This window comes from Macaca nemestrina, chromosome 3 (genome assembly GCF_043159975.1).
Source record: "Macaca nemestrina isolate mMacNem1 chromosome 3, mMacNem.hap1, whole genome shotgun sequence".
NCBI lineage: Eukaryota > Metazoa > Chordata > Mammalia > Primates > Cercopithecidae > Macaca > Macaca nemestrina.
In genome coordinates, this window is record NC_092127.1 from 82809682 (window position 1) to 82837241 (window position 27560).

Genomic DNA, 27560 nt, shown 5'->3' on the forward strand with positions numbered 1-27560 from the left:
GCTATATAGTACCTCTTTTTAATCATCTTTCTTCATATAACTTAAAATTTTTTTCCCATTCATTAAGTTTTATACTAGTGCTAGTAATTCTGAGTTGTGTTTGGAAAATATATCATGATAGGTGTCTAACATTTATGAGTGATACCTATAGATAAGAAAAAAAAAAAAGAAAAGTTGTTTTTCACAGGCAAACCTTAATCAGTAGAGGCATTGTATGCTTGCATGTTTATAAGAACTGATTTTTAGATTCTATTTTATACTTTTCTAGGTCACTTTATAAATTCATAGTTGTTGTATTACTTGTCTTTTTAAACACAGATCAAAGTTTCTGCCCAATATCTTTATACATAAATATTGTCTTTAAATACACAGAGATTGAAAGATGTTGGTGGAGAAGCATTTTACCCATTACTTGAAGATGAGTGAGTATATATAGTCTCATTTTACATTTATTTTTCTTTCTATTTATATTAGATTTATAAGAATTTTATACATTTTCTTTGAAATGTGTTTCCTAAATAGAAAATAATAACCTGATATTTTGGTTTATTAAAATTTTGTGCTTTTTCTGAAATCACTGTCGGTAGAGTTAGGAAGAAAAAAGAAAATGTACCTTTTGTCCATTTTTTTTTTTTATTGCTTTTGTTCTCTTTTACAGCCAGTCTAATTTACCTCATTCAAACAGCAATAATGAGTTGTCTGCAGCTGCCACTCTCCCTTTAATCATCAGAGAGAAGGACACAGAGTACCAACTAAATAGAATTATTCTCTTTGACAGGCTGCTAAAGGTATGTATTCTAAAGTATAAAGTGTTAACAATAGCCCATATGGAATTCTTTTTTTTAATTTTTTCGATAATTCTTAGGGAATCTTGAATAAGAAGGTTAATTTTTATGACCTATCTTGTCCTGTTAGCTTTCTTTAATTTTAAAAATGATACATGTTCTTAGTAAGTAAAATTAGAAAGTAAAAACAAAGTGTGGTAATATATGCAAAATCATGTTAGACAAAGGATTAATGTCCTTATTTTTTATTTTATTTTATTTTTATTATTATTATACTTTAAGTTCTAGGGTACATGTGCATAACATGCAGGTTTGTTACATATGTATACTTGTGCCATGTTGGCGTGCTACACCCATCACCTCGTCAGCACCCATCAACTCGTCCTTTACATCCGGTATAACTCCCGGTGCAATCCCTCCCCCCTCCCCCCTCCCCATAATAGGCCCCGGTGTGTGATGTTCCCCTTCCCGAGTCCAAGTGATCTCATCGTTCAATTCCCACCTATGAGTGAGAACACGCGGCATTTGGTTTCCTGTTCTTGTGGTAGTTTGCTGAGAACGATGGTTTCCAGCTGCATCCATGTCCCTACAAAGGACACAAACTCATCCTTTTTTATGGCTGCATAGTATTCCATGGTGTATATGTGCCACATTTTCTTAATCCAGTCTGTCACTGATGGACATTTGGGTTGATTCCAAGTCTTTGCTATTGTAAATAGTGCCACAATGAACATACGTGTGCATGTGTCTTTATAGCAGCATGATTTATAATCCTTTGGGTATATACCCAGTAATGGGATGGCTGGGTCATATGGTACTTCTGGTTCTAGATCCTTGAGGAATCGCCGTACTGTTTTCCACAATGGTTGAACCAGTTTACTATCCCACCAACAGTGTAAAAGTGTTCCTATTTCTCCACATCCTCTCTAGCACCTGTTGTTTCCTGACTTTTTAATGATTGCCATTCTAACTAGTGTGAGATGGTATCTCATTGTGGTTTTGATTTGCATTTCTCTGATGGCCAGTGATGATGAGCATTTTTTCATGTGTCTGTTGGCTGTATGCATGTCTTCTTTTGAGAAATATAAGTTCATATCCCTTGCCCACTTTTTGATGGGGTTGTTTGTTTTTTTCTTGTAAATTTGTTTGAGTTCTTTGTAGGTTTTGGGTATTAGCCCTTTGTCAGATGAGTAGATTGCAAAAATTTTCTCCCATTCTGTAGGTTGCCTGTTCACTCTGATGGTAGTTTCTTTTGCTGTGCAGAAGCTCTTTAGTTTAATGAGATCCCATTTGTCAATTTTGGCTTTTGTTGCCGTTGCTTTTGGTGTTTTAGACATGAAGTCCTTGCCCATGCCTATGTCCTGAATGGTATTACCTAGGTTTTCTTCTAGGGTTTTTATGGTTTTAGGTCTAATATTTAAGTCTAATCCATCTTGAATTAATTTTCGTGTAAGGAGTAAGGAAAGGATCCAGTTTCAGCTTTCTACTTATGGCTAGCCAATTTTCCCAGCACCGTTTATTAAATAGGGAATTCTTTCCCCATTTCTTGTTTTTCTCAGGTTTGTCAAAGATCAGATGGCTGTAGATGTGTGGTATTATTTCTGAGGACTCTGTTCTATTCCGTTGGTCTATATCTCTGTTTTGGTACCAGTACCATGCTGTTTTGGTTACTGTAGCCTTGTAGTATAGTTTGAAGTCAGGTAGGGTGATGCCTCCAGCTTTGTTCTTTTGACTTAGGATTGTCTTGGAGATGTGGGCTCTTTTTTGGTTCCATATTAACTTTAAAGCAGTTTTTTCCAATTCTGTGGAGAAACTCATTGGTAGTTTGATGGGGATGGCATTGAATCTATTGAATCTATAAATTACCTTGGGCAGTATGGCCATTTTCACGATATTGATTCTTCCTATCCATGAACATGGAATTTTCTTCCATTTGTTTGTGTCCTCTTTTATTTCACTGAGCAGTGGTTTGTAGTTCTCCTTGAAGACGTCCTTTACATCCCTTGTAAGTTGGATTCCTAGGTATTTTATTCTCTTTGAAGCAATTGTGAATGGAAGTTCATTCATGATTTGACTCTCTGTTTGTCTGTTACTGGTGTATAAGAATGCTTGTGATTTTTGCACATTAATTTTGTATCCTGAGACTTTGCTGAAGTTTCTTATCAGCTTAAGGAGATTGTGGGCTGAGATGATGGGGTTTTCTAAATATACAGTCATGTCATCTGCAAAGAGGGACAATTGGACTTCTTCTTTTCCTAACTGAATACCCTTTATTTCTTTCTCTTGACTGATTGCCCTAGGAAGAACTTCCAACACTATGTTGAATAGGAGTGGTGAGAAAGGGCATCCCTGTCTTGTGCCAGTTTTCAAAGGGAATGCTTCCAGTTTTTGCCCATTCAGTATGATATTGGCTGTGGGTTTGTCATAAATAGCTCTTATTATTTTGAGATATGTTCCATCAATATCGAATTTATTGAGAGTTTTTAGCATGAAGGGCTGTTGAATTTTGTCAAAGACCTTTTCTGTATCTATTGAGATAATTATGTGGTTTTTGTCTTTGGTTCTGTTTATATACTGGATTACATTTATTGATTTGCATATGTTGGACCAGCCTTGCATCCCAGGGATGAAGCCCACTTGATCATGGTGGATAAGCTTTGTGATGTGCTGCTGGATTTGGTTTGCCAGTATTTTATTGAGGATTTTTGCATCGATGTTCATCAGGGATATTGGTCTAAAATTCTCTTTTTTTTGTTGTGTCTCTGCCAGGCTTTGGTATCAGAATGATGTTGGCCTCATAAAATGAGTTAGGGAGGATTCCCTCTTTTTCTATTGATTGGAATAGTTTCAGAAGGAATGGTACCAGCTCCTCCTTGTACCTCTGGGAGAATTCGGCTGTGAATCCATCTGGTCCTGGACTTTTTTTGGTTGGTAGGCTATTAATTATTGCCTCAATTTCAGAGCCTGCTATTGGTCTATTCAGGAATTCTGCTTCTTCCTGGTTTAGTTTTGGAAGAGTGTAAGTGTCCAGGAAATTATCCATTTCTTCTAGATTTTCTAGTTTATTTGCCTAGAGGTGTTTATAGTATTCTCTGATGGTAGTTTGTGTTTCTGTGGGGTCGGTGGTGATATCCCCTTTATCGTTTTTTATTGCGTCTATTTGATTCTTCTCTCTTTTCTTCTCTATTATTCTTGCTAGCGGTCTATCAATTTTGTTGATTTTTTCAAAAAACCAACTCCTGGAATCATTGATTTTTTGGAGGGTTTTTTGTGTCTCTATCTCTTTCAGTTCTGCTCTGATCTTAGTTATTTCTTGCCTTCTGCTAGCTTTTGAATGTGTTTGCTCTTGCTTCTCTAGTTCTTTCAATTGTGATGTTAGAGTGTCAATTTTAGATCTTTCCAGCTTTCTCTTGTGGGCATTTAGTGCTATAAATTTCCCTCCACACACTGCTTTAAATGTGTCCCAGAGATTCTGGTATGTTATGTCTTTAATGTCCTTATTTTTTAAAAGAAGACTTAAAAGTCAACAGGAAAAACATCAATATTGAAACAGAGAAATGGATAGAGTACATAATATAAATACAACTAGTAAATCTTTTCAAATTGTTCATCTTCACTAGGAATGAAAAAATATATATAAATTAAAATCAGATTGATTTTCCATACCACATTCACAAAGTGAGCACAGTTGCAATGATATTGGAACTCTCATTCTGTTGTAATAAATGTGAATGTACTGAAACATTTCATAAAACAATTTGAATGCATATATCATGAACCTTAACAACATCTGTGTCCTTTGTCCTATTAATACTCTTCTAGAAATTTCTCCTAAGACACAAATTTATAAAAGTACAAATGTATATGCAAAATGCAGAAGTACCCATAATAGTAGCTTATAGTGATTGAACACTTCTCTGTCACCACGTTTTTAACAGAGTGCTTTACCTGCATTGTCTTATTTAACCCGTATGAGGCTGGTACTATTATCCTTCATTTAAAATGACTCATTTTAAATCCCCCCAGAGCATCAAATAGAGAGGAAGGATTTAAAAATAGATAGAATCAGCTCCTCTTCTTAATTATATAATATAAATTTTGCATGGTGTTAGGGATTCATTCTACTGCTTATTTATATGTATTAATAACACCAGACACAATAATTGCACGTACTTTGAAATTTATTGCAAGTCACTTAAGTTTTATCATGGGTATATTCAGAACTGTCTAGACTGAAAGATGGCACTAGGTAATTTGAGGCGTTTTCATTTCTTTTTTGATATAGGCTTATCCATATAAAAAAAATCAAATATGGAAAGAAGCAAGAATTGACATTCCTCCTCTTTTGAGAGGTTTAACCTGGGCTGCTCTTCTGGGAGTTGAGGTAAGGAAAAAAGAAAAGGTTAGAAGCTGATTAATTATGCTAAGAAAGGATGAAGAAGGAGAGTGCTTTCCAAATATGAATTTTTCCAGTTACTAGAAAATTATATAGTAAAATATAAGCATTAGAATATTTGGCAATTTTAAGTGGAAGGAACATAGGAAAACAATAGAAAAGAAAAATATAATTGAGGGTTTATTAGATTGTGCTATTTAATATTTCATTTAATGGTGGTCACAGAAAATGTTTTGATTATTACCAAGGAATATTTTAAGAATATATGTCAGTTACAAGTGGGTAGTCCTGCTTATGAAGTATGCTTATTATAGAATATGATTATCTGTTTATAAATGGTTCTAAATTTGGAGAAATCTTTCAATCTAATCTGACATGTCAAAATCACTAACATAATTTAGTGGCTTTTGGCACGCCTGTTCCACCTGGAATGTGCTACCAAGAGAAATAGCTCCCATGTCTTCTATAACACTTTCTCTGTGGTTGTGAGGAAGGGAGAGGTGTCACAAATTGTGGTGGTCTGCAATACTAACAGAGAACTCCGATGACATCAATCATGACAACGGGCCAACTTCTAGCCAGATTTTTTTCATTTCTTGTCAATTTCTTTGTCATCTTGTCGTCTTATATTCTCTTATAGATAATTATCCTTGCTTTTTAAAGAATTCCAGTCAGGAATGGTGGCACATGCCTGTGGTCCCAGCTTCTTGGAAAGCTGAGGCAGGAGGGTTACTTGAGCCCAGGAGTTCGAGGCTTCAGTGAACCTTGATTGTGCCACTGCACTCTACCCTGGATGATAGAACTAAACCCTGTCTCTAAAAAAAATATTTTAAAAAAATCCTCAACTATTTTTAATCCTTTTCAATCCTCTGTTTGAAGAATTTCCTTTCTTCATTCCTGATTCCCTTGATAAGAGTCTGCAAATACCTTTGAGTTTGGTTGCTTTACAAGAATGCCAGTGGTTCAATATCATACAGTAATCATTAGACTTGTAGAACAATATAATGCTAAAGTCCAAGAGGACTTCAGGTATCAGGTTTTCCAACTCTCATTAAATGAATGTCTCAAAGAAGTTGATATAGCAGATATTGGAGTTTGAACCCTACTTCCTGGCTCTTTCTCTACCATGATAATAAGCCAGAATAATATTATTTTTTTCATGCTTGGTCCTATAGATCATGACCAAAATTTGTAGTCATTTATTCAGTTATTTTTAATTTTTAACAGTGTGTAACTGAAATGACCTCTTTAGGCCCTAATGATTCTATCATGTAATTATAGACATAACATAACAAGGTTGTGTTATGTTGTAGGGGCTGGGAGGTCAGCCAAACATACTTACTAGCTAAGTAATTAATCCACAACATTCATGTTGTGGTATTTATAATTCAAGAGTTTGCCTCAGCATAATGGCAAATTGTGACTTATCAGAGACTTTCATCATAGATTGTCAAAGACACAGAAAATTTCTCTTAAGATGAGTTCTACACTGGGTTTGAATGTGCTTATCTGTAGTTGGGTAGGTTTCCAAAGATAGATATTTGTAAAAAATAGATTTTTCTATATTACTAGTTGTATTAAGGATATGATAAACTAATGTATCTTCTTTTATTTTTTGCAGGGAGCTATTCATGCCAAGTACGATGCAATTGATAAAGACACTCCAATTCCTACAGATAGACAAGTATGATTTAGATTTTCTTAAGCAACCTAAGATAATTCTGTCAAATATTTAAATTTTAGGAAGGAGCCTGAAGAAAGCCTCTTTCTCTCATGAATACAGACACACTGCTGCATACATACATTGTTAGAGAAACCATAACTCTTATGCTTATAACTTAGAACAATACCTTATAGGACTTTAAGGTCAAGTTACCTTTTTAAAAATACTATAGTTCTTCATCTGAAAAATTTGCCCTTCATTTGGACCAGACTATAAAGAAAAATATTTTTTAAAAGTATATTAACACATACCTTTCAAAAGAAATGGTCTGATTCTCCTGTTTAAGTATACATACAACGTCTTTAGTGTTTCCATAAGATCAATTAAAAAATTCAAAAAATTAGGCACTTAAGAAGTTGGTCTGTTTTGAAATTTGTATTATGACTTCTCCTTTTCCTTTTTTAGTGAATAAAGATTAAGGGTTTATTGCTGATTACACAATTACTGTTTCACCTTATTATTTTGCTATTTTAACAGATTGAAGTGGATATTCCTCGCTGTCATCAGTACGATGAACTGTTATCATCACCAGAAGGTCATGCAAAATTTAGGCGTGTATTAAAAGCCTGGGTAGTGTCTCATCCTGATCTTGTGTATTGGCAAGGTAACTTTTATAGTCATTAAAACTCCTCTGGAGTATTAGGAGATTGTTGCATAACTGACATTTTAAAAAAATTAAAATATCTAAACATCCTTGTCTTCGGAAAAAGTCAATATTGAAGCTCTGATTCATTTTTTGAGAGGTTTACATCCAAGCATTTTTTTAAATCTTTGTCTAAATCCTAGTAGATATCATTTAAAAACATAATATTTAATATGCAAGTTGATTAGCAAAGCAGAAAGGTATTTGGAGCTGTTATCATCTTTGTGGATACATTTTTTAAACGCCTATGCACACTGTTAAATCAGTTGGGGCTAGTTGAGATTCTTATAGTTAATGATTTCTAATTTATACTTACCATGGCTATTAGGACTTAAAAATAGGCTCTCATCCTAAAGTCCTCGTTTTATTTGTCTTTTTTCCCCTTGTATCTTTAATGGTTCATATCTTTTATTTTTAGCTTTGCCATTATTATTTTTGTGTTTGATAAAGAATGAGAAACCCATTCCAACCCTATTTTTGAATGTGTTGTTATAAGCGGCTATTTTTATATTTCAGTTCTCTATTTCTTACTGGCCATAGTTTAAATAAAGGTATTATTTTTCTTAGCTCTGTGTATTTCAGAGCTATTCTATATCCTCCTAACAGTTGTAGGTAGATTTATGTACATTCTTTCAACATGACAATACATGCACATCATTATTATCAATAAAAGAAATGTCATATATTTGGAATTCACTTCACAATTTTTAAAGAATTTTTTTTCATAATCCCAAAGAAAAAGAACATAGGTGAAACTCCATTTCCTAGACGAGAAAGTATGTCAGAAGATATTAAGTAATTGCCAGAATTGTACACTTAGGGTCAGAGATGGGACAATATCCAAAGAATTGTAACTTTCTTCCATTTTTCTATTATTGTATTTCTCTTTTCGACTCATAATAATCTGGATAATAATAATAGCTGATTCATATTGGACACATACTGTGTGCTACACTATCACTTAATCCCCACAGTAAATCGTGAGGTGACATATTTCTGGATGGATAATACTTCTAATGTTTAATCTACTTGGAGGTAATGCAAAGAACTGAATAAGGTATATATCTTCAGTTCTACTAGATTATATTTATTTGATTTCTTTCTCCCAACCCCTCTGCATTAGGTCTTGACTCACTCTGTGCTCCATTCCTGTATCTAAACTTCAATAATGAAGGTAAGCCTCTTTATCATTTAAATAATCATTGCACATAATATTCTAAAATATGTAATTCAGACATGAAAGGTTTTTGTTTTTGTTTTAAGGTTCTTTTTCTCTCCCTGGTAGATTTCTGTGAAATAATCTATTATAGACTCATTTTAGAGATGTGAAGGATTAATTTATTACTGGAGAGTTTCATTTATGCTAAAGATATTACTAGAAATTTAGTGGAATTTGATTATTCTAAATTCCTTAGAGATTAATTTTTGTCTAAGTATACTTTCTAAAGAATTTTTAAAGAAATCAATTATGGCGGCACTTTTCCATAATCTTGTATCTCCAAAGCCTATAATCATTTTGGATACCTCTTCCTTAATGAAGACTTTTCTTATTCTCCTTCTTGAGCCCATAAAGCACTTTGTATTTATAAAAATTTATCTTGTGTCTGTCTTGTATTCTAATACTTACATACTAATGTAATATTTTTTGACAGCCCTTTTTCAATGGCAGGTTTTTTTTTTTCCCTGCCTTTCTGCAATAACTTTATTATTGTAGGCTTTTCAATAAATACTAAATTCGAATAACTCCAATCCCTGAAATCACATGTAGAGTGTGTTACTATATATAGCTTGAATGTCTAGATGCCTTATCTGACCATCTCCCTATTTTCAGAGTCTATCTATTTCATGACCAAATTTGCATCAATTTATGGAATTAAGTAGAAATAGCATAATCCCAGATAAATGAAATTTTACTCTTTGGATTATTTTTAAAATACTCTGTTCTCTGATATTCTCACTCATTAATCTAAACTAGAGTTTTTTACTATGTTTAGTTAGGCATAGCCAATTATCACTCATACTGACCCAAGCGTAGTCAGGGGTCTGTGTTTGAAAATGTGAATTATAACACTATGCCTAAATCCAAAGTTCGTAGATTCTTGTTTGCATCAGCAGCAATTAAGGATCGTGAGGTCTGTATAACTTACTAGTAATGATCATGCTTAGAAATTTTAAGAAACAACGTTTAGGTAATAAAAGTTTTGATTATTGTGTGATAATGATTGCCACAGTAGTTTAAAATATAAGTTATAGAATTATTTTCTGTTGTCTAAAATGTTTTCTATTTTAAAGCATAGAGACTTTTATCTCTCAATTTTGTTTTTCTAGCACTTGCTATCATAACTGTTACTTAATAGTAGATTCAAGGAATATGTGCTAAGTGAATGCATTACAGCTGGTCATCTACCCTGTTAACTAATTTTTTACATGCCTTTGCCTTATTCTCTTTTAGCCTTGGCTTATGCATGTATGTCTGCTTTTATTCCCAAATATCTGTATAACTTCTTCTTAAAAGACAACTCACATGTAATACAAGGTAAGCAAATGTCTTTCCGTGACTTTCTGCAGGGAAACTGCTGATGTACTGGTGTGTTGATGTAATATTTGATTAAATTTAAGATTTTGACCCTCAAAATATGATGGTCCATCCAATAAAATCCATAAAGAGAAATTAGAAAGTTTGGTCTTTCCTCCAAATCCACAAAGAATTATGGTATTTTTCTAATGGATATTTGATATCTGATTTCATTTCAGTTCAAATGCAGGCATGCTAGTTTGAGAAAATAAGAGACTGCCATTTATGTCTCTCACAATCAAAATTGCTCACAAAAAGCTTCACCATGAAGCAAGTCCACTGTAAATTAGTAAAAAGTTTAAATGTTTAATTGTGTAATCGGAGTATTAAAAATACTTTTCATTTATCTCATTTCCCATGCATGCATACCCAAAATATATTCCCTCTTTCTTCAACTTACCTAAAATATACCTCCTTCTTAAGAGTTCACGTCATAGTGTAACCTATTTGTGAATTCATTCAGGACAACTTTAGCCACATTCAAACTTCTATTATAATTTCCTGAACTCTTTTTTGGAAGTAATATAATAGAAGTTAAAAATACCCACATTTAGATAGAAAAAATAATCCTAAAATTTATGTGGACCCACAAAAGATCTAGAATAGCCAAAGCTGTCCTGAGCTAAAAGAACAAAACTGGAGGAATCACATTATCTGACTTCAAATTATACTACAGAGCTATAATAACTGAAACAAAATGGTACTGGCATAAAAGCAGACACATAGACCAATAGAACAGAATAGAAAACGCAGAAGCAAATCTGTACACTTACAGTGAACACATTTTCGACAAAGGTGTCAATAACATTCACTGTTCTTGAAGTTTCTTCAATAAATCGTTCTGAGGAAATTAGATCTTCATATGCAGAAGAATGAAACTAGACCTTTATCTGTCTAGTTACATAAAAATCTGTCTAGTTACATAAAAATCAAATCAAAATGGATTAAAGTCTCAAATCTAAAACCTCAAATTATGGTACTATAAGAAAACATTGGGGAAACTCTCCAGGACATTAGTCCAGGCAAAGATATCTTGAGTAATATCCCATAAACAGAGGCAAACAAAGCAAAAATGGACAAATGAGATCACATCAAGTTAAAAACCTTCTGAACAGCAAAGGAGACAATCAACAAAGTTAGGAGACAACTCACAGAATGGGAGAAAATATTTGAAAACTACCCACCTGATAAGGGATTAATGGCCAGAATATATAAGAAGCTCAAATAACTCTGTAGAAAAAAATCTAATAATCTGATTTTAAAAAGGGCAACAGATTTCATTACACATTTCTCAAAAGAAGACATATACATAGCAAACAGGATTCTGAAGAGGTGTTCAATATCATTGATGATCAGCGAAATTCAAGTCAAAACTACATGAGATATCATGTCACTCTAGTTAAAATGGCTTTTATCCACAAGATAGGCAATAACACGCTGGTGAGGATGTGGAGAAAAAGGAACCCTCATATGCCATTGGTGGTAATGTATGTTAGTATAACCACTATGGAGAACAGTTTAGAGGTTCTTCAATAAACTGAAAGTAAACCTACCATATGATCCAGCAATCCTACTGCTAGGTATATACCCAAAAGAAAGGAAATCAGTATCAAAGAGATATCTGCACTCCCATGTTTACTGCAGCACCATTCATGATAGCCAAGATTTTGAAGCAACCTAAGTGTTCATCAACAGACAAGTGGATAAAGAAAATGTGGCACTTAATACACAATGGAGTACTATTCAGCCATAAGAAAAAATGAGATCCTGTCATTTTCAACAACATGGATGGAACTAGAGGTCATTATGTTAAATGATATAAGCCAGGCACAAAAAGACAGGCTTCATATGTTCTCACTTATTTGTAGGATCTGAAAATCAAAACATTTGAACTCATGCAGATGGAGAGTAGAATGACGGTTACCACAAGCTGGGAAGGGTAGTGGAGGGTAGAAGTTGGAGGATACACATTGTGAATGAGTAAAAAAAAATAACTGAAAGAATAAATAAGACCTAGTATTTGCTAGCACAACAGGGTGACTGTAGTTAATAATAATTTAATTGTACATTTTAAAATAACTAAGAGTATATAATTGGATTTTTTTAACGCAAAAGAAAAATACTTGAGGTGATGGATACTTCATTTTCCCTGAATGGGTTTATTATGCATTGCATGTCAGTATCAATGTATCTCATTTACCCCATAAATATATGCACGTACTATGTACCCACAAAAATTGAAAACAAAATAAAACAAGAAAACCCACACTTTTAAAACAGGTGTTTCAAATTTAAGTTTCACTACTTATTGGATAATCTTGGACAAATAATTTAACTTCTATAGGTAACATTTTTCTCATGTCTAGAATAAAAATATTGTAGAGGTTAAACATAATATGTAAATTCCTGGTACATACATATTCAATAAGTGCTATTATTTATTTCTTTATATTACTGTTACTATGAGTACTAGTTTTTGCTAGTGTTATCATTATGGCATTATGTACTGTTTTATATCCTTTCAACAAGATTCTGTATATTTTAAGGCCAGGGGATTTTCTTATAGTTTTTCTGTTCTTTTAGAGCAGACTACAAAGCTGCTCACTCTCCCATTTACTGTTTTTATGATGCTTATCAGATATCCCTTTGATCTTGTTTTTAACTATATATAATTCTTCCTGCTTTATTTTAAACAACTTGAAACTGATTCTGTGTTATATATATCATTATGGTTTTATGTAATTCACCCAGTTTTCATAAATGAAGTAGGAGTACTGGATGTTGTATCTGATTTATCAAAAATTCTGAGTAAGTGGGATCTCAATTAGTAATAATTTTACTTGGTTAGAAATGAATATAAAATTAGAGTATCAGAGGTTGATATAATGGGAGAATAATTAGAAAGGAAGCAGAAAGGAAAATGTAAACTCAAAAAAGTAAAGCTAAAAGTAGAAGGAACAGAATATGGATAAATAGCTTCGCACATAAAAACATTTGTTCTTTCAGCATCATGTACCTTGAGGTTTAAAGAAAAAGAATTAAAACTTTTTGAAAATTTTGTGTTTACAAGCAAATTGAATCATGTGTTCATTCCTGTATATCTGTGTCTACAGTGTAGATAGGTGTTAGAAATGGAAATAATGATCCATTGTCTCTATGTTAATTTTGAAATGCAAACTCCATTGGCTTTTGTATTTTGAAATGGTGTGGTTTGACATAGATGTGCCCAATTCTGCACATTTCCTACGGTGTGGACTTGTATGAAGTTGAGATTAATTTGAGAACGATTTTTAGAAGGTACAGCTTTTTGCTTTGACTTTTTCTAATTAAGGAGGAGTGCATTTTGTAGTGGAAGTTGTGTTTTGCTTATAGATTACCTTAATAAGGCCATTGACTGCAAGGACCCTGTTATACCTTCTTCATAGTTTATGAAGTAATGTTCCATAAGGTTGTGTCCTGTACCTTATTAAGAAGGATGTGCCTCATTCTTAATAATAGCTTCCTTCTTACCCTTATTAGTGATGTTTATTATAGAATTAATAGTGTACTCTCTCAGATTTCAGTTAATAGAAAAATGAGTGGATTTAATAAAACCTTGGGTAATATCACAAGATTTTAGAAGCTATGCAATATAAATAATCTGTCAAATAGCGACCAAAGACAAACTGAGAAGATTAAAAGTAAAAAATAATCAGGTTAGTATTTGTACTGTATAAAAAGAAATTTAATAATCATCAGCTAAATATATCAGCAATATAAGGCTGTTAGTTTCAAAGCTAACATGAAATTGTAATGTTTACTAAACTTTCCAAATATAAAAGCTTAATTAATATACAATGTTGGGCTAAATTTCTCTATAAAGATGAAAAATTGGGGAATCCTCAAATAAGCAATAAAAACAGGTCTTATAACATGAACTGATTAGACTGTTTCTTAGATGGTTGGCTGATACCTGGCTAGATGGCCAGCTCTTACGACCATATGAGACATCTTATTTTATTTTTCCACTGTTTCATATCTCAGATACATACATTGTATATTAATAATGAATTTCCAATACGAAAAAGACAAATTTCCACACTTCCTAATTACAGACTTTTTTAACATACTTTTTTGATACAAGGTCTGGCTCTATCACCCGGGTTAGAGTGCCGTGGCACAATCTCAGCTCACTGCAACCTCCACCTCCTGTGCTCAAGCCACCTTTCCACCTCAGCCTCCTGAGTAGCTGAGACTGCAGGCATGCACCACCATATCTGGCTAATTTTTGTATTTTTTTGTAGAGACAGTTTGACCATGTTGCCAAGGCTGATCTCAAACTCATGAGCTCAAGCCATTCGCTCACCTCTGCCTCCCAAAGTGCTGGAATTACAGTCGTGAGCCACTGCGCCCAGCCTTAACATGCTTTTAAAAGGCATACTATACAGATATGCAAGACAATCTCTTGTTTAATTTATTAAATTAGAGACTATAGTGTATACAACATGAATTTGGAGAGACTTATAAGAAAGGCCAAAACACCTGGGTGCGGTGGCTCACGCCTGTAATCCCAGCACTTTGGGAGGCCGAGGTGGGCAGATTGCGAGGTCAGGAGTTCAAGACTAGCCTGGCCAACACAGTGAAACCCTGTCTCTACTAAAAATACAAAAATTAGCCAGGCATGGTGGCAGGCGCCTGTAATCCCAGCTATTTGGGAGGCTGAGGCAGGAGAATTGCTTGAACCTGGGAGATGGAGGTTGCAGTGAGCTGAGATTGTGCCACTGCACTCCAGCCTAGGCGGCAGAGTGAGACTCCATCTCAAAAAAAAAAAAAAAAAAAAAAAAAGACGAAAAAGACTGTTCTTTAGTTTGATCAATTTATCAGTAATACATTTTGACATCCAACATTATAATTAAAAGACCTCTCAACAATTATTGATTGCTTGTTTCTCTAATTATTAATAATTTCCTCAGTTATGATTTCTTTTTTTTTTTTTCTTTTTTTTTTTTTTTGTTGAGACGGAGTCTCACGCTGTTGCCCAGGCTGGAGTGCAGTGGCGCGATCTCGGCTCACTGCAAGCTCCGCCTCCCGGGTTCCCGCCATTCTCCTGCCTCAGCCTCCTGAGTAGCTGGGACTACAGGCGCCCGCCACGTCGCCCGGCTAATTTTTGTATTTTTAGTAGAGACGGGGTTTCACTGTGGTCTCGATCTCCTGACCTTGTGATCCGCCCGCCTCGGCCTCCCAAAGTGCTGGGATTACAGGCTTGAGCCACCGCGCCCGGCCCTCAGTTATGATTTCTATAAAATTAAATTTGAAATCTTGAATTAGTATTTAATTTTGAACTTCTTTAAAGCCACCATAAATGTTCTTTAATATTATGCTGAAAAAAGAATCAGTAGACAAAGTGTTTTAAATCATTTGTCCAAATTTAATCTTTCAGTATATAACTGTGCTGACACGGGCCATGCCAAGTACTGCTTACAGAACTGAGATTCTTTCAATAAATAACATTTATTCCTTTCCCAAAGGACTTCATAGTATGATACGGTAAATAAATGTGAAAATGACTACTTATAAGTCTAGGAGACAGGTATACATACTATTAGCACCAAGCAAGAAGTTTAGGGGGTTTCAATTTTCTTGTGTGTGGTAGCAAAAAGAAGAGAGCATTCTGGAAAGGTTTCATAAAAGGAGATACTTGATGAATTTGAAGTTTGCATAGGAATTTCATTGGTGAGAAGAGGTAAAGACATTCTTATGACAGGGAACAACGAAGAGGACTGAAGTAAAAGAGTGCAAAATGGGATGATAAAATATCCACTAATCAAATCTGATCTGTGGGATAGGAAAGAGAGATGGAAAGCTAAAGAAGGAGCTGAAACAGTACACTGTGTATTGGTTACTGAAGTTTGATAGAACAGTGGTTTATTTTTCTTCAAAGTGTTTATTTTAGGCTTAGCATTAGAAATATTCACCTCTCATTTTATTGGTGTACTTCTTTGTTACTGTGTTTCTGTTTATTTTGTAGAGTTTTAAGCTTTACACTTCAAAGTAGTCATTGATTTTTGGTTGACATAAATATCACATGTACACTTTCTTCTCCACAAATTTTGGGAAAATTCCTAAGTCATAAGAAACTAATTCATTTAAAAGCTAATTGTAGAAATGCATATTTACTGAATCTTTGAATTGCCTTTCCAGAAGTTAAAAGTTTCTATGTTCAATAGCAACTTGAATCATTCTTTGAAAAAAAAAAAGAAGTTATTACTATATACTAATAGAACTTAAAATATTTTCTATTTTAAAGTTTTTTCTAAAATATTATATATACACTCATGAGACTCTAAAATGCTTCACCTCTTATAGATCAGTAGAAAAATGATCAATTTAATCAAGATACCCTGTTTTTTTTTTAACTTAGTTCTATTGACTTGTTACCTGCAGATATTTTTAAGATATAATAAATTTAATTACTTTCTGACTTAATGAATATTTGTTATTATCGTTGGTACTATCAAATTATCACCAGAAACATTGTTATTGAGTTGACAAACTACCAATACATGGGAACATTTAAAAATAACATACTGATTATACAACTCAGGTTTGGCTATTGAGATTATCTAAGATTACTAAAATTATTCTAAGGTTCAGAATCTTAGAGTATTTAGTGTATGGAAAAAGATGGAGAAATTAGGAAGAAATCTATTGATTAGCGTTTCAACTGTGTTGGAAAACAAGTTTATAACTTGCAGGACAGGTATATCTTAGGCTATTGAGGAGAAAGGCAGCTTCAGACCAGTGAGGAACAAGGTAGACTACATTTGGCCAGTAAAACTTTGGCACATTAAACATATTCTTGTAGGGTTTTATAAAACCAAGGCATATTCACACTTGGAAGATGTGGTTGCTACAAGTCAGAAAGGTAAAGCTAAGAGGAGATACCATATAAATCTGCAAAATTAAGAGAAAGTTTCCCCAATTTTCTGTTTACCTGTATGTCTTTCTAAATCCTTTGAAGGAAAGAATCGTATCTTCTTCACTGTGATGTCCCCAACATTTAATATAGTACCACATATAACTAGATTGACTGTATAACTAAATCAGGATGTTTCTGGGAGTTAAAAGGGGCACTGTACCAGATGCTGGGTCTGCAGGTGCCAACTGGGACTCTCACGGGCAAACTAGGAGATAAGTTCATACTACAGTATATATTCAGTAACTCTTGGGGGGAGAAAGAGGAAGACAGACATACCAAGTCTAAAGTCCAGTTGTCAAAGGTGGGGTATAAAACTCTTCTTTCCCTCCAAACAATAACAATGAGAGTGAAATAATATGTATTTTCACTCCAAAAGTTATGTATTTAGAAAGGTAGTGCATTGTATTAGGTTGGTGCAAAAGCAGTTATGTTTTTTTCCATTACTGTTAATATATGTGCAGCTTAGTGCACATCTTTGCATAATGACTTTAATTTGATAAGATATTTGGAGATTGTAGTATACAGTCTTGTGATTTTCAAGAATATCTTGTATCATGTGACCAAGGAGGTTTTTCCTGAAACAGTAAACATCCTACCTACCTTTACTAGAAATATTATTATGATAACTATTAAGTGAGCTCGTTTGTAGATTCTAGAGCAAGGTATGTCAGAAGGAAAGAAAGTGGTTTATTAATGTAGCCCTAAAGATTACTTTTCTCTTTCCTTTCTCTTATTTTGAACCCCTTCGTCCCACTTAGTTATAGAAGTTGATGCTTGTTTTTGTGCTTTTACTAGATAGGCCAAATTTTACAGCAGAAAACTTTGTAATGGGAAATAATTCAGGTTCATTTGCATTAAAATCATATTTCTTTCTAGTGCAGTGAGTCAACATTATCACCAAATGGTTCGGTTTGGTCACATTCTTCTTAGTTGACAATAGATATGTAACTCGCAACCTATCTATATTTATCATCTTCAGGATAGGCTAGTAGTCTGATGGAAAACAACAAATAGTTACAGAATTGAGAATACCATTTCTGATATGTGAGCTGAGGAAAACATTTGCTTTAAATCCCACCCATCATCTTTCATCTTATCATAGCTAAAAGAGTGAAAGCTGAAAAACTTTTCAGAAGGGAAAAAATAAGGATATCTATATGTAGGACTTTCTGAAATTTTGTCTCTGCTTATATTTTTTGGAAAACAGATGGCTTATTTATAAACAGTTGCACAAAAATATGATAGTGTCATATAAAATTCTTATGATAAATTTATTGGGGATTGTCAAGGAGAGGAACAAAAATTTTTAATACAGAGCAATTAGAAGGGAAGACGACAATTTATTTTCATTTTATATTTCATTGCAAAAATTAAAAAGTATAAGGTTTTACAAATATAAAATACAGAAAATTTATATTAGATAGATTTTGTACTGTAATATAATAAACTTCACTTGAAGCTTAAATGGGAAATTTAATAAGAAACTTAATTTATGTTTTTAAAAAATACCATTTATCTCTATATAGGTCTTGTGTAGGTTAGAAAACACTTTTTCAAGTTAAGACTTTAGATTCATATCCTCATTATATAGTATAAATCACAATTATAGGTTTTTTTAACTTTTAGATTCAGGGTACATGTACAGATTTGTTATATATGTAAATTACATGTCATGGGAGTTTGGTGTACAGATTATTTCATCACCCAGGTAATCAGCAGAGTACCAGACAGGTAGGTTTTCAATCGTCTCTCTCCTCTCATCTTCCTCCCTCAAGTGGTCCCGGACTCTGTTATTTCCTTCTTTGTGTACATGTCAATTACAGAGCTTTAACAACATTTTAATGTTTCCTTAAAAAGAGTAAAGATTCTATGATTCCATGGAATCCTTTGTTTTATTCTGTTTTTTTTTTTTTTTTTTTTTTTTTGTAACTACTCATAAATTCTTTCATTTTGATTTACAAATCAAAAGGCATATATTTATTTTGATATTTTAAAAATTTACACCAAGGGACTTGTAAATGTTTTTTTGAAATAATTTGTAATATTACATAGTGCAGATTTCATCAGTTGTCACATGTGCTCTCTTTAGAGACAGAACTTTCTAAATATAACAGGCCATATTGTTATCTCATTTGAAAGCCTATCCTGAGCAACCAAAACTTATGCTAGTTTTACAAATTATGTTTGCATATATGAAGTAATATATAACATATAACTTTTAATAATACATAAATTTATATATTTTATGTCTGTGTGTGTGTGTGTATATATATGTGTGTATATGCAGTTATAACATATAAATCCAATCATTAGTGTTGGCCGGGCACAGTTGCTCACACCTGCAATCCCAGCACTTTGGGAGGCCAAGCCGGGTGGATCACCTGAGGTCAGGAGTTCAAGACCAACCTGGCCAACAGGGTGAAACCCCGTCTCTACTAAAAATACAAAATTAGCCAGGTGTGGTGGTAAGACAGTGTTTTAATGGTGGATTCGATTTCTTCAGTAGCTCCTTAATTAGACATGTAATTTTACATAGTAATTCTTTTTATCAGGCTCAAATAAGAATGATATTTAATAAAATGGAGCATAGCTGTGGAAAATTGCCTGAGGTGTGAATTTCTGGTTTAAAATGAAGCATGCTTTTTAGAAGTTAATAACTATATGCTTTCACTGGTATACAGTTGAACGCTTATGATTGTTGATGTCACATATCTCTGGCTTCTGAGTAAACTGGAACTATAAACACACCACTAATTGGAAGGAGAAATTAAAAAGTTAAAGAAAAGTTAAACCCAGAAGTTCCCTGGGCCCTTCAGATATATTTTGGGTCTTCACTTTGATCTATAACTCTTGAAACTGATGTAAATTGTACCTTTTTTGTGCAGAGAAGAAAAAGTGAGACAATGGACAGATAGAATGCATTCTGTTGCAGTAGAATTAACATCAAGTCAAGAAAAAGTATTACTTGAGTATCTTTTTTTTTTTAAATCCAGCATGGGTAAAAGTTCACATTAAATGAGGAATTCAGCTTTGTCATGGAATACAGCACCTCATTTTTTTTTTTTTTTTGCCCTGAAGCTCTTCTGTGTAGGATATATGACATGTAAGATGTTTGCTTATAGGGAAATATCTATTGTATTTATCCATTTTCACGCTGCTGATAAAGACATACCCGATACTGGAAAAAAAAAAAAAAAAGAGAGAGAGAGGCTTAATTGGACTTATATTTCCACATGGATAGGGAAGCCCCAGAATTATGGCAGGAGGCGAAAGGCACTTCTTACGTGGCAGTGACAGGAGAAAATGAGGAAGAAGCAAGAACAGAAACCCCTGAAGAACCCATCAGATCTCGTGAGACTTACTCACTATTATGAGAATAGCATGGGCAAGACCAGCCCCCATGATTCAATGACCACCCGCCGGGTCCCTCCTACAACATGTGGGAATTGTGGGAGATACAATTCAAGTTGAGATTTGGGTGGGGACACAGCCAAACGATATTATCCATAAAATTCATGTGATCGTTAGAAGCGAAGTATTATTTGAGAAAAACAAGAGAAGACTACTTGTACTGATGGACTATCAATAATTTAGTACTATTTCTTGAAATATTAAAAGGTAAAAACTTTAAGAACTTAAAAAAAGGAAGGCAGACATTATTTTTTGAAGATTATTTTCACCAAATAATTGGTTTTAAAAATAGATGTTACTTTACTGTAGGATAAAGTTGTGATTATTAAGAGAAAAGTTTTATGATGTTATTGTCATTTCAATTTCAAAAAAAATGAGGTTGTCACCTGTAATCTCAGTGCTTTGGTTGGCCAATACAGGAGGATTGCTTGAGCCCAGGAGTTTGAGACCGGCCAAGACAACATAGCGAAACCCAGTCTATATTTAAAAAAAAAAAAAAGTTGAGCTCATTGAAATATGTATTAATCTTGGTTTTTTCATTAGTAAAAATATAATAGTTACTTGCCCTTGAGTATATTGTTAGCACTATCTTGTTTAGATTAGTGCATAGTGAGTAAACTGGCACGAATAGTAACTTTGGAAAAATGAAAAAAAAGCGTATTCCTCATATTTCAACTGAACTCTATGAATTCTAATAGAATTAGAATCAACAAAAGATATTTTTAATTGCCTACTGGATCCCTACTTTCTGATTAAACATGGTATTCTTATTTCTAAATATGCCAAATTGCTAAGTCTTAAATGGAAATAAATTAGAACTGGAACAGATGCCTGTATAGAGGCATATATTTTATCTGTATCTATAAACAAATTTGAGCATAATTATTCCATTTGTGACTGCTTATAAGTGTTCTCCTTCATTTAAGGATCTGCTACACTTTCTGAACATTCAACAAATACAAAGAAGATTTGATATTACCAGAGAAAATGTACTTGTAGAGTTTAGTAGGAAAACATTATTTATCATGTATACAATTTGTGACTCAGGAAATGAACTGGTAACTCTGAAGGCAGAAAATAGGTTATGACAGTTTGTTGGTGTGCTTGTTTAATAATTAGCAGTAAGTAATTAAAGTAGTAGCAAAACAAAATTGTCACCTAAAGTATTCTCATGAAGAAATTAAATCTCATTCAATGTATAAATAAAACTATATTTGAATATAATGTTCTTGGAGTACTGTGTAAAAATGATGATTGTCTCAAACTTTGTTGTTTCAGAGTATCTGACTGTCTTCTCTCAGATGATTGCATTTCATGATCCAGAGCTGAGTAATCATCTCAATGAGATTGGCTTCATTCCAGATGTAAGTACTTGGTGCATTAATAGAACATGTTGTAAAAAAAAAAAAAAAAAAAAAAAAAAAATTATCATCACAAAAGAGTGTATTTTTTAAATTTTCGTTGTCGTAGAAGTGCGTATCTGAATAAGTTACTGCTAGTAATTATAGCCTTATGTTAGAAAGTCTGTGGCTACTTTCCATACTCCCACCTTAAGTAATGAAAATGAGTCATTTTTCTTACCATAGTTGATGGTATCAAATTGTTTTGAGAAACTCGTTAGTGATAGTGTTGTATTAAACTGTGCTGTGAAGGCTTTTCACTTGGATTTTTTATATTCAGGCCTGATTTTGAGGATATAGGAAGTGTATGCTTGAGTGAAAGTAACTTCTTCTGTGTTTTACTTGATACTACTTTGGGAGCTTAGATAGATTTTGGTTTTTCTTTTCTCAGTAGTCCACATCAAGCTAAAAGTCAGAGTTGAAAATCAAAGTTTAGCTGTAGCATGACTTAGCCTGTTTTTTATTTGTTGTTTGTCACATAGAATGAAGCCCTTTTTAAAGACTGTTGAATAAACATATATCAAAACATCACATTGTATCCAATAAATGAATACAATTATCTGTCAATTAAAAATAATAAATGACGGTGGAGAGGAAACTAAATTAATAACAAAAGTTAGCTGCTTGGTGATGGGGTTGCAGTTAAGTAGCATGAGTGCAAAAGAAATTGTTTACTTGTTACATTTGACATTAAAAAAATTTTTAACACTATGAATGTATTACTTATTGAAAAGTTAAATTGAAGGCACCTGCCCTCAAGCAATTATAATTTTTTAGGAAGATGCTTTATTAAAAATTATTGATAAAAAAGCAAAATGTTCACATTACGTATTGTTAAAAGTAGGAAATGCAATTTATAAAATAATATGGTATTATCTCATTTTCATAAAGTATAATTTAGTGTATGTGTGTATATACATAGGAGAAGTTGAAAGGCTATACTCTAGAATATTAATTATGATTATATCAGGTTGCAGGAGTTAGGGGTACCGAGGGGGCTTAAGTGCAATTTTTAATTGTTTTCTTTTAAGGTATTATTTTTGTAATGTGAAAAACTTTCTAAAACTATATTATGTGATCGTGTTTAATAGACTACTGTAAAGCAGTTTCTTAAAAACTGTTTATTTTCACAATGCATGGGAAGAAATACATTTTATATTTAGACCCGGGGCACACAAAATTTGAGTGGTGATGTGTATGTGTGTATACAACTAAAATAAGTTTTACAAAACAATGTTTTATGCTTCCTACATGTGATGCATTGTGTTATTTTTGAAAAGTGTACATTTAATAAGTTGATTTTATAAACCTAAATTTGAAAAATACTTATATAAGGGATTTTAAAAATCAATAAAAACTGATTTTTAAAATTAAAGAATAAAAATAAAAGGCGATTGGAGTATAATATCATTGTAAATGTGAGGTATAATACAATACTAGATCCAATCTTACGGCTAGAGTTGAAGAAGCTGTCAAGGAGCTGACTGCCAAGATGGTAATGGTGTTAGATTTTTGAGTAAAAAAGAATATTAAGTATTTAAAATATAGACTAAAAAAAGATAATTATTTTCTAAAAATGTTTGTGAAGTCACCAAATTAAATTGTACTCAGCACTGAACAGAAACAGAAAACAGTTATGTAGATAAGTATGTGTGGAAACCAAGTGTGGTGGCTTGTGCTTGAAAGGCTGAGGCAGGAGGATCACTTGAGGCTATGAGTTTGAGACCAAAACAACATAGCAACACTTCATCTCTTTAAAATATAATGTGTAGAATTATAAAAACAATCTGATACAAATCCTTAGACATATTCATGAACAGATATAATATTAAGAAAGGAAACACACAAGAATAAATAACTTTAATCAGAAAATTGAGTTCCAAATGAGTATGATGTAAGAAACAGTGTTGAGCTAAAAATATTGTTAAAACATAATTAATGTGAATACATATTAAATGTTTACTGTGTACCAAACACTGTTCCACCCTCTTTAAATATTATCAGTCATCAAATACTACAAGTTTATAAATCGTATAAAAAGTGACCTAAATATGTATAAATCCACTTTAGGAAGGGCTAATAATAAGGTGAAAATAAAATTCTAAATAATAACATGAAAGGTAAAAGTAGGTGGGAATCAGTTAAAATATGTTCTAATGTTTTAGCATTATTTAGAGGGAATGCTCATTTTATTTAGGCATTAAGTCAGGGAACCTTTCAAATCTGAGATTTGATTGTACCCTCCTTGAAAACTTATAAGTTAGCCTGTTACTGTTTTCTGGATACTGGTAGAAAATGCCAGATTCCTGGGCCAGAGACCAAGGACTTTATCACTAACAGTACAGCAAGCAGCATGAACATTAGCATATTTGTGTTGGTTTCTCTTGCTCTCAAATCCTTTGGAGACAACATCAAGGACCCAGATGATACCTGCATATATAGTGGATTACATTACAAGAGAGAAACCATGAGCCCAACGAATGGAGGTGTATGGTGCCCAGAGGTCCCTTCTCCCATTGCTCGGCAAGCAGGAGGGTAGTGCTACAGGGTTATAGCTTTGTTTGCACTCGCTGTTTGGCAGATCCTGAGTTCTTTTCCCATGTCCAAGAATAAGGGTGAGTGACAACCAGCAGGTGAGTGAGGCAAAGAGTTTTACTGAGTGACAAAACAGCTCTCAGCAAAGAAGGAAGCCTGAGTTAGACAGCCCCCTTACCTGAAGTTGGGTAGTCTTCCCACCACCTAAAAGTGGGTAGCCCAGAGTGTGGCTGAGCCTGGGGCTTTTATGTGCTCAGAATGGGAGTGATATGCTAATTGGTTTGTGAGTATGCAAAAAAAACTAACAACAACAACAAAAAAGGCACCACTCAAAGATGGCCACAACAGTTTAAAAAACTAATTACGGAAGGGGAGGTGTATGTAAAATAGGTGAATGGTAGGGATCAATCAGAGGAAAGTGTGCCAAACAGAAGGAGAGGTTCTCAATCCACGCTGTAGATTTATATGAGATCTGTATCTTGGTTTTCATACGTTAAACTGTCTTTGGTTTAAATTAGATTACACTGGGGACTTGCCCTATCTGCCTAGGGATTTTTCTGCCCCCGCTACTATCAATAGTAGTGTGATTAGTCTTCAGAGACAATTGTAAGTCATATGGGGTGAGAAGTAATTCTTTGTGGGATAGGAATATCCAGCACATGGCAAATGCTGAGCATCCCTGACTCCCAACCACTCATTGCCAGTAGCAGTCCTCTCATCATCATTACAAAAAAATGCCTCTACACTCATTTCTGAGTAATTAATTCACATTATTTCTGAATGTCCTCTAGCAAATGATTCTGTCACTTGTTAGGAATTTTAGAGTAAACAGAAAGAAATGAGGGGAAACAATATATCTTAACCTGAAGAAGAGTCCCATCTACAACTCTTTTCTTGTCACAGAGAGTGGGCAAAGTTTTTTCACAAAGAAAGCTAAAATGTTAATAGGAAGACTGTTTTTTCAAATCTTTTTCTTTGTGTGTATTTTTTAATTGAGCTGTTTTTCAAATCTGTGGATAATATAAAAATGATGAGGCCTTTTTTAAATTCAATTTTGTGAACAGATTTAATGTTTTAATGTAGACATTATTGACAGTGAGTACTTGTCGGAGGGGCATGATGAAATGGAGGACTTTTTAAAACATTTTTCTAACTCTATTAATAACATTTTAGTTCTATTTTATTAGTTGTGTATATAGCATTTTTTTAAAATTCTGAATGATTGTCTTTAATATTCTACCTTTAAAGTAATTATTGAGGCAACTTTCTATGCCTCTAACAACAGTACAGGCTAGATTTGTCAAGGAGAAAAGTGGGTGCTTTGATAATCATTTACCAAACCACGTTTGCTACTCAAGAACTAAACCTGTCAAAGTAAGCCCTCATTAATCTTTCATCGGCTTCCATTGCAGTAGAGATTGTGATTTCTGGCTTTTTTCGTTTTGCTCTGGGTCACAGAACTCTGAATACTGAGCACTGCTAAAGCCTGAGTAGTTAGAAATATTGTACACTGATGTGATGCTTAGATTATACATTTCATGATAGTTATGTGATTTTCATATAAATAGAGTGAATAATGTGTATTTTATAAAATTGGGGACAGGCTGATATTTATCATTTTTGTCTTGATATGTGTTTCTGCTTTTAAAAGTATAGTAGGCCTCGTTTAAAATGAGAACAGGAAAGTATGATTCATTCTTAAGGGAACCGTTTTCCTGAAATTCTGTGAATAGTATTCAGCTTGCAAATTATGAAGAGTTGTCAGGTAACCATTAAAAGAAATGATAAGGAGTCTATCAGTACTATATGTGCCTTTTCAACCTACTGTCACAGCTAAAGATAAAGCTAACAAATTCCATGATATGCTCCTAAAGCCATTGTCATTTAACTGCAATCTGAAAGGATGCTTATACTACTTAAAAGCTTATCACAATCTTTTCAAAATTTATATTCAGCAGAGTTTAAACCGCTCAGAAACAATTACGTATTTGTTCCTTCATTTGTTCCTTACCTTCATTATGTTGTTACATAAATAAATTTTAGATTTTAGTCTAAAGAGAATACTAACAATGAGCTTTTCAGATTTTATAAAGATGTAATTACAGGAAAAACCAGGAATATCCACCTTATTTAGAATATCTTATAATAAGAGTCCTACTAACCTGTTGTCGTCTCTCTGAAGAGTCCTGTGATGTGTCCTCTTGTCTGATAGCTGCTATGGTTTCCCCAGCATTAGTACAAACTCCATTCTACTGGCATTGGATCCATTAAGGCCTTTGAATACAAACGGCTTATTAAAGTCTCTTTCTCGTAGTGAAGCTTGATTACCTTTCAGAAAGTGCCCAGATCTTAGAAATCAAAGTGGCTATTAATAGTATCAGGGATGATAAAATGACATTTTGGTACTTTCTAGCCAAAAAACTATATACACAAGTTAAATATCTAGCAAGTTTTCCAATTCAGTAAATCTTCATTTCCATTACCCCCCACATCTGTTTCTAATCTAATGATTCCTTATGCTATCCAGAAACAGGTGAAAGGAAGTATGGCAAAATGCAGCAGTTCTAAAACATTTTGCTCTCAGAACCCCTTTATATTCTGAAAAATTACTGAGGACCTCAAAGAGTTTTTGTTTATATGAGTTATAGCTATCTATATTTGTAGAGATTTAAAATATATTTATGTATTAACTCATTTAAAAATAACAGTAACAAACTCATTGCATGTTAACCAAAATAACGTATTTTTCTTAGAAATAGTTACATTTTTCCCCAAAAATGCAATAGTGGTATTGTTTTACCTTTTTATAATCTTTTACATTTTTATAATCTTTTTACTTGTTTAAGTATATGAAGAAAATGTGACCTCACACAGACAGGTAAATAGTTTCTCAGATAGTGGTAGTTTCTTAAATGTCTCAGAGCAGTGGTGTCTTTTTTTTTTTTTTTTTTTAATATAGTTTAAGTTCTAGGGTACATATACACAACGTGCAGGTTTGTTACATAAGTATACGTGTTCCATGTTGGTGTGCTGTACCCATTAACTCATCATTTATATTAGGTATATCTCCTAACACTATCCCTCCCCCTCCCCCTACCCCACAACAGGCCCCGGTGTGTGTTGTTCCCCTTCCT

At 33.3% G+C, this 27560-nt stretch overlaps 1 protein-coding gene and 1 long non-coding RNA gene across 4 annotated transcripts in view; one reads left to right on the forward strand and one right to left on the reverse strand.

The window, feature by feature from the left end:
• The window catches only part of LOC105486299 (TBC1 domain containing kinase), a 236237-nt gene that overhangs the window by 78773 nt on the left and 129904 nt on the right, over positions 1-27560 (forward strand). For all 3 annotated transcript variants that reach the window (XM_011749118.2, XM_011749117.2, XM_011749119.2), the window contains 8 exons: positions 373-422; positions 659-788; positions 5071-5169; positions 6803-6865; positions 7382-7508; positions 8671-8721; positions 10000-10083; positions 21770-21855. In XM_011749118.2, coding sequence (XP_011747420.1) covers positions 373-422; positions 659-788; positions 5071-5169; positions 6803-6865; positions 7382-7508; positions 8671-8721; positions 10000-10083; positions 21770-21855 — 690 coding nt within the window. The remainder of the gene's footprint in view (positions 1-372; positions 423-658; positions 789-5070; positions 5170-6802; positions 6866-7381; positions 7509-8670; positions 8722-9999; positions 10084-21769; positions 21856-27560) is intronic.
• Positions 20226-26688, reverse strand: LOC139362352 (uncharacterized). Its single transcript, XR_011621118.1, has 3 exons — positions 26589-26688; positions 20878-20968; positions 20226-20258 (listed from the first exon to the last, which is right to left on the reverse strand). It is a non-coding gene; the product is annotated as an uncharacterized lncRNA (long non-coding RNA).